Here is an 8,065-nt window from a genome sequence, read left to right as displayed (position 1 = left end):
GTCCGCAGCAGGGACAAAGGGCTGCAGGGACTCGTCTGTGGGAGCAGCACATGCAGGGGCTTTGCTGGAGCTCATCACAGACCTCTCCTCCTCGGTTCTGCCGAGGTGACTCGGAGCCAGTCACACCTGGAAAGCTTTTGTGCTCAATTTGGGGGTGTGAGTGTCCCACTGCCCATCCCAGAGCCTTTGGCCAGGCTGGATCCTGGGATGAGACTCACTGGCCTGGGTTGGAAGGGCCCATCCCTGCCATGGCAGGGACACCTCCCACTGTCCCAGGGACACCTCCCACTGTCCCAGGTGCTCCCAGCCCCCGTGTCCAGCCTGGCCTTGGGCACTGCCAGGGATGCAGGGGCAGCCACAGCTGCTCTGGGCACCCTGTGCCAGGGCCTGCCCACCCTGCCAGGGGAGGTCATTAGATTGACAGGGAAAATGAAGGGGTAATGGGAAATAAGGAATTAAGGAAGAAGGAAAACAAAGGTATAAATTTGTCATCCTCCTAAGCAGCCATGATTTCTCTCTCTCCTCATTTCAAGACCTGACACGAGATACCAACAACAAAGTTGGTCTCAAATCCCTCTCTATCCAGATGCCTGGGATGCTGTCAGAGGGGATTTGCGTTCAGGAGATTTAGGGGCTGTGTGGGTGCCCTGGGCAGGGCTGGTCCCATCACCCATTGGGTGTTGCTGTAAGAGGTACCACGAGCACAGGAACTTTCTGAGCGAGATTTTCCTCTGCCCCCTTTGTGCAGGACCCGCACCAGCAGCATTCCAGGATGGAACTCTACGGCTATCCCTTGAAAGCCAAGTTTAACCAGCCACGGCCACCCCCTCCCAAGGTCCTGCCAGCGACCCACACGGCCGCTGGCTACAAGAACCGCATTCCCTTCAACCCCTCCGAGAGCTTCAACATGCCATGGATGCCCAACTCCTACTACAAAGCAGCTGCCCTCAACCCCACCCTGTCTCCCCTCACCGAGAGCTTCCCGGGGCTGCCCCCCACCAAGATGATTCCTTTCATTTCCGAGAGACCCAGCGGGGTCTTCACCCGGCACACGCTGGACGACTGGCACAGGTCCAACATGACCAACTACAAGGAGTCGGAGACGACGCGGCACAACGCGGAGCGCCTGCGCGCCGACCTCACGCGCACCATCAAGGACGTGTACCAGCAGGCCAAGAGGACGCAGGGGGAGAGCACCAAGAACCTGGGCGAGCGCATCAATGACATCGAGTACTGGAAGTCCGAGCTCTGCATCGAGCTGGATGCCATGATCAGGGAGACCAACTCCCTGATGGACATGCAGAAACGGCTGGAGAGAGCCCTGGCCGACACCGAGGGCCCCTTCCAGGTAGGGACCCTGCATCCCCAGCCCACACATCTGCAGCCTCTCAAACCTCTCATAAAGCCCATCCCAGCCCTGTAACTTTGGAAAGGTTTCAAGAAGAGCCCATTAGCTGAGTCAGTGATAAACAAATCCCCTGCATCTGCTGCATCCTCCTCCAGCACATGCTGAGCACATCACTGCAGTGTTTGTTTTAGCAGATATTTCTGTATCCCAAATCCTGGCTTGGGACACAAAAGCCTGTCTTACTACAAGGCTCTGGGGAGGTCCACACCGGGCCTGATAGGGGTCCCTGAACTTGCTGTGGTGGCTGGGGACACAAGGGCTCCATCCCTTTGGTTCCCTGCTGATGTGGCACTTGGCTGCTGCTGTCAGCTAACCCTGCTGCCTCGGCAGCTTTCTGCAGGCTGCCATCCTGTGCCCACCTGCACTTTCCCTTCCTGCATCCCCTGCCATGGGCACAGTCCCTGTGGGGAGCCCTGTGCCTGCAGCCAGCGCTGATGTCACTCCTTGTCCCCACCAGGTCGCTCACAAGTGTTTGCTCAACCGGGAGAAGAGGATGGGCATCGACCTGGTCAATGACGACGTGGAGAAACAGCTTGTCACGGTGAGTGTGGCACACTCAGCCTGTGACACAGCTGGTTCTACCCAAACTCCTCTGAACAAGTCTGGCAGTCCTGTTCCCTCACTGGCTCTTCAGCACTGCTGAGGTGCTGAATTCTTCAACCCCCAAACCTGCTGGGCAGGGGCTGGTGCTCCCACCCAGCAGCGTGGCCCCGGGACAGGAAGGAAGAGCTGGAAAGGAGTGGGGTTTGGTTCATCAGGGTCCTCTGACCCTCTTTGGGGAGCCCGTGAAATGGTTCTGTCTTTCTGAGCCCTGCCTGCACAGACCTCACTTTGTTTGTGTGATCTGTGTCTGCAGCACATTCTGTGTATTGCACACACACGGAGAGGGCAGGGTGTGCCCGACAGCGCGTCTGCTTTCCCCAGCTATATTCGTTGGGCTAATAAAAGATATTAACTGCACTAGCCCAGCTCTGCTTTGCTCAGGGCAGAGTGGCTGCAGCAGGACTGTCACTGCGTGCTCAGGCAATGGATTTAATAGAAATCATAAAAACCTGCACTCCTGCCTGCCTTTATCTAAACTGCTTTAAATCATGAATTAAAAGCAAGCATGGCACAGCAAATGGGACCCTAATGCAGGGTACAGTGAAATATAATCACTGCAAAAGCCTCACGGAACTGGGAAGGAAATTGCAGCCCCTGGGCCTGTGAAGCCACTGGTCTCTTAAAAGATATTTTGTTATGAGTCAGGCCCTGAAAAATTAAAAGATTAGTTTGAAGGTCATGAGGGTTTAGGAAAATTATCAGAGCTGGTATCTCCAAAATGCCATTTGGGTTTTTTAATGTTTGGGATGCATTTAGGCTGTGCTTTCAGCTGGCTTCTGCAGACAGGAGGGATTGAAAACCCCTGGGTTTGGAGCACTGATCACCTGTCTGGAAACCCTTATGGGTACAACAGGCTTGTGCTGGACCAAGGGAGCTGAGAGCAGCACCAGCCTTCCCCCGGGGGAGCTGAACCCTGCCTAGAACTGAAAACCCCTAAACCGGGTTGACACCAAAGTTCTCTTGTTCCCTATGGATGGGATTTCTTGTGAGGAGGAAAATGCCCCGGGACTGGGGATGGGGATGTGCGGCACCCCTGGCCCAGGGCACTGGCCCGTGCTTGCTGTGTGGGAAGGGGAAATCCTGCTGCGTGCCCCCAGGGCAGGAGTGCCCAGGATGTCTGAGCACGATGCTGATGGGGCTGCTCTGCCTTTGCCCAGGAAATCAAGATCATCAGGTCCTGCCGGGAGCGGCTGCAGAAGTGCCTGGACACAGTGAATGCCCAGATCATGTAAGGAGGGCTGGGCCCTTGCTGCAGGGCTGGTGTGTGTTTGCAGCTGTGCCCCAGCTGAGCCCTGCGGGTTCAGTCCCTGCAGGCTCTGGAGGAGGCTCTGGGATGCTTTGGGAGCACAGAGGGGCTGAGGGCACAGGATGGGCACAGAACTGTCCCACGGCTCCATCCCCACTGAGGCTGCTGTTGGTGGGCTCCAGGTGCAACAAGGAGGCCCGGCAGGAGCTGGAGAAGGACCTGGCTGACAAGCAGCTGGGCCACCACATCGACAACAAGTGCTACCAGCTGAAGAACACCTCCAGAGGCATCCACTTCTTCAAGGGCGTGGAGAGGATCGATGCCACGTGAGCTCTGGGGCCCAGCAGGGGCAGAGCAGGAGCTGGGGCTGCCCAGCCCTCTCTGAGGGCACATCCATCCCTCCTGGAGACACCACGCCGAGGGGAGCTTGCCCTCTGGGCTCTCCATGGGAGAGGAACCCTCTGCTCTCAGCTGGACACCCAACACCCAGCAGGCAAAAGCGAGCCCAACCTAATTAAACATTAGATCAGGGCCCAGAGCTCAGCCTGCAAACGAATTCAGCCCACCACCTCTGCACAGCTCATTAAGTTTGTGCATGTTTTCAGAGATGTCTCAGTGCTTGCCTGAGTGCTCCTCACTGATGGGAAGTCTGGGAGCTCAGCCCTGTATGGAGAGGGCCTGGCAGGGAGCTGAAATGACCCAGAAAATCAAGAAATGAGAACATGGTCCTGGGACAGGGTTCTGCTGCTTTTGGGTGCCAGGAATTCAGCTTTGGCTTTGCAGTAAATGAACAGTGACCTAACCCAGCACTCACAGAGAGATGCCCAAGTGGCAAAGGGCTGAGAGAATAAATCTGCTCACACAAACCCATGAAGTTTATGGAGAGGCACAGATTGAGACAATTTTTCTAGTAGTTTGAATAATTATTCACAGTAGAGCTCAGATATATTTAGACAGGCAAATGGATCGCAGAGGATCGAGGCTGAAATTCAGAGCGGGGTAAAATGTGCTGAGAATCAGCAGGTTTTAAATGGAGCTCATGTGGTATTTAAGTCTTTTGTTGATCTTGTTCTGGACTACTGCACAGGCAGGAACTTCATCCCAAATGCACAGAGAGGGAATGGAGTGGGATCTAAAGCTCGTTTGGTTTAGTGGGAGACTGAGTTGTGCTGTGAGCAAAAGGAATTGACTGAACTGTGATCTGTGTGTCCTTGTGAGGCTGGGAATTCCTTGGCACTCAATGCCTTGAAGGTGCAAACAGAGCACCGATTGGAAACTCTGTTTTTTATGGGAGAATCTTTTGTTTGTCTAAACTTTTACAAGTTATCCTTGTGAGCATCTCATAAATATCATCAAACAAGCGGGGTCCAGCCATGATTTGATAAATATCATCAAACAAGTGGGGTTTAGATCTCAATTGATAAATATCACCAAATGAACGGGGTCCAGCCCTCATTTGATAAATATCATCAAACAAACAGTGTCCAGCCCTCATTCGATAAATATCATCAAATGAAAGGAGTCCAGCCCTCAATTGATAAATGTCATCAAACGGATGGGGTCCAGATGTTTCAGTTCCCCATAGTTTAGTTCACAGCACAGGTTTCCCTGCCTCAGTGTGCAGTGTGTTCCAAGGGCTGTGCTCTCCCCGCAGGGTCTCGGTGCCCGAGACGTGGGCCAGGTTCACGGACAACAACATCTTCCGCTCGCAGAGCGCGCGCGCGGCCTCGGCCAAGCTGCGCGCCAGCACCGAGAGCCTCCTGATGGGCACGGCCGACGAGATGTGGCGCCAGTTCAGCAAGGTCAACGACGCCTTCACCAGCCGCATCACCGAGATCGCCAACGCCAAGAGCAAGATCCAGACACACCTGGCCAAGGTACCGGCCCCGCCCTTCCCGGGGACGGCGGCTGTCCCTGCGCTCCCTGCCCTGCTCTGCCACTGGCAGGGGGACAGCAGTGATGGGGCCTGGCTCGGAGCTGTGGGACTTGTGGGAAGCTTCCTGGGAAGGGCTCAGACCCGTGAAGTTCCAGCACTAGAGGCTGATGGCATGTCCTTAAATGAGGAGCCATTAAAACCTTTCCCTGATGGATGATCCATTCTTATGAGCAGCAAATTTGGGAAGCTGGTAATTCAATAGATCCATCACCACTCCTAAACCTCTTCTGCTCCTTACTCTCCTCTGATGTGGCAGTGAGAGCAAAGAGATTTTCCCTGAAAACTCTGCTGGATCTGGGCCTTGATGTGGCAGAGCAACAGAGGCCTGAGCCCAGGGGCTGTTTATTGAACTTGGGGTTTTTCCTGCACCAGCAGGAGAGAAGGGAATGATGTGATCACTTGAGAAGATATCTTTTCACTGATTCCTGTATCTGTTTCACCCCAGACACGGCAGGAAATCTTCCAGCTCGAGACCAAGATCCAAGTAATCCAGAAGACCATAAGGGACAAAGAGGTCCAGCTGAAGGTGGCCCAGACCCGGCTGGATGAGCGCTCGAGGAGACCCAATGTGGAGCTGTGCCGGGACGCCGCCCAGATCCGGTGAGGCCGGGTGCCAGGGCCCAGGGGCACTCAGGAGCATCGCTGCATGGCAAAATGGCTGTTTTCCCTAAATATTCCTTCCATAAGTGCCCTGGTGAAACCTAAAGCACTGAGCAGGTGTCCCAGCCCTCGGGTTCATCTTCTCTCCTGCCTCACCCAGTTGGCTGCTTGTGCTCAGTTTTGGAGGATAAACCTCTTGCTCTCCCTGCTGTGTTCCCCCAGCACCCGAAGGGGGCTTAGGAGAAGGAGGGAGAGGGGCTTTTATACAGGCAGAGAGTGACAGGGCAAGGGGCAGTGGCTTTAAACGCAGAGATGGCAGGGACAGATGGGATATTGGGAAAGCATTTCTCTCTGGGAGGGTGGGCAGGCCCTGGCACAGGGTTCCCAGACAGCTGTGGCTGCCCCTGGATCCCTGGCAGCACCCGAGGCCGGGCTGGACGCTGGGGCTGGAGCAGCCTGGGACTGTGGGAGCTGTCCCTGCCATGGCAGGGGTGGTACTGGATGGGCTTTAATGTCCCTTCCAACCCAAACCATCTGGGATTCTGGTCTATGATTCTGTGATTCTGCTCTCTGACAGGCTGAGATTGAGGGCACAGAGCCCCTTCCTTTTGGGTAGCTCCAAGGATGGGTGCACATGCGGAGCTGTCCCCCCCCTCAGTGGGCACACTGGAAATCCTTTCAAGGACTTTGGGATTGTGCCTCAGGGAGTGCCCAGTAGCAGCTCTGGGAGGCACCCAAAGCTCACAGCTCCTTCTGGGAGCCCTCTGAGCACAGTTCCCTTTTCAAAGTGATTTAAACCCAGCCCCGGAACTGGTTCAGCATCTCACACACTGCTGGTTTTCCCATCCTCCACTTGTTCCATGGTCCCTTTTACCTCTGCTAGTGTCCTGTCCTGCTGAGTTTGTCTCCTGTGCAGAACCCCTGCACAGGGAAATCCAGGAGGGTGAGCCAACAAAGCCAAAAGCCCAGAGAAATAGGAAACCAGAGCTGCTCGTCCCTGTTCTGGTGGCACAAGCTGCTCTGGCACATGTGGCTGAGCATATCCAGAGCTTTAGAACAAACTTCTCCTCTCCTCCCCATGGAGGTTGGGAGGAGCTCTCCCATAGCAGGGCACGAGGGTGGGAATCACCTGAGTGTGCTGATGGGGAACCCTGTGCCCAGATGGGCCCAGAGGGCCCATCTGGGTGGGCACCACCCCACGGGGGCTCTGATGGGTCCCGCTGTTCTCCAGCCTTGTCCAGGAGGTGAACGAGATCAACGAGACGCTGCGGAACCTGCACCAGTGCCTGCGTGCCTCCGAGGACATGCTGCAGATGCTGGTGCGCTCCAAGGGGGTCCTGGAGCACGACCTGGTGGTCAAGAACAACTCTCTGTTCATCGACCAGGAGCGCTGCATGGGCATGCGCAAGAGCTACCCCAGCACCGTGCAGATCCTGGGCTACGTCTCGGCCGGGCTCACCTGAGCGCCCGGCACCCACGGCACAACGCGTCCCCCCTTTCCCCCCGCTGCTTTGCAAATATATTGTTGCAATTTCACAGCTTTGGTAGCGTTTCATTTCCTGCTGTAAACTCCGCATGGAAATTAAACGGGTGTTTTGTTTGTTGGGTTACCAGGATGATTCTTTTTTCCTTTGTGTTTTCTCTTTCACCGCGTGCCAGGAAGGAGCTGAAAATATCCTGTATGTCACCAAAGCCACCCACGGGGATCCATCCCTACCCTTCCAGGCTGTGCTTTCAGGAGAAAAACTGTTGCGTCTTCCTCCTTTTGAGTGTGTGTGATGTGGAGAAGGCACAAGGGGAAGTAAAGCCACTTGTCAGAATAATGAGCTGCTGACATCCAGGATGGATTTTTAATGGTGCAGCAGAAGAAACACAAACTGTCCCGGAAAGAGTTGCAGTTTGTGCTGTTCCTAAAATAGAAAAATGTGCATTTTAAGCTGATTTCTAATGATAATTGTTTTGCTTTTGAAAAATGTTAAATGCCATAAAATATGTCAGTGTTGGGGTTTTAAAAAGAGGAAGTAGATTCGACTTGGAGAAAGTTCATTGAAGAAAATGCTGTGGGTTTAAGTTGGGGTTCCTGGTTTAACCTCTCACTTGTAGTTCTTTGGCGGGAGCACCAAAGCACTTTGAAGATAAAGAGATTAATGGGTGTTTAAGCCCCTCTGGCTGCATGGAGCCTTTTCTCCTGCTGTAAATCCTGATTTACCAAGTACTGGAATCTCCAGAGGGATAAGTCTTCAATCAATCTGAGGCTGAGTGTGAAAGTCAC

At 54.4% G+C, this 8,065-nt stretch overlaps 1 protein-coding gene across 1 annotated transcript; it reads left to right on the top strand.

The window, feature by feature from the left end:
- Positions 1-772: 772 nt before the first annotated feature.
- Positions 773-7,256, top strand: TEKT3 (tektin 3). Its single transcript, XM_063175735.1, has 7 exons — positions 773-1,348; positions 1,866-1,949; positions 3,169-3,239; positions 3,440-3,583; positions 4,912-5,134; positions 5,639-5,793; positions 7,025-7,256. Exons 1-7 carry the CDS (start codon positions 773-775, stop codon positions 7,254-7,256), a joined length of 1,485 nt encoding a protein of 494 aa, XP_063031805.1.
- Positions 7,257-8,065: the final 809 nt, after the last annotated feature.

This window comes from Melospiza melodia, chromosome 24, assembly GCF_035770615.1.
Source record: "Melospiza melodia melodia isolate bMelMel2 chromosome 24, bMelMel2.pri, whole genome shotgun sequence".
NCBI classification, from domain to species: Eukaryota; Metazoa; Chordata; class Aves; order Passeriformes; family Passerellidae; genus Melospiza; species Melospiza melodia.
The sequence above is the reverse complement of the archived record's forward strand: the minus strand, read 5'-3'. Positions and strand labels throughout refer to the sequence as shown.

What these genes read in the sequence shown, in the direction of transcription:
- TEKT3 (XM_063175735.1), top strand. Translation starts at nt 773, where the DNA reads ATGGAACTCTACGGCTATCCCTTGAAAGCCAAGTTTAACCAGCCACGG. An exon ending in ACACCGAGGGCCCCTTCCAG is followed by an intron (nt 1,349 to 1,865) that starts GTAGGGACCCTG and finishes TGTCCCCACCAG; the next exon opens with GTCGCTCACAAGTGTTTGCT. An exon ending in GTGGAGAGGATCGATGCCAC is followed by an intron (nt 3,584 to 4,911) that starts GTGAGCTCTGGG and finishes CTCTCCCCGCAG; the next exon opens with GGTCTCGGTGCCCGAGACGT.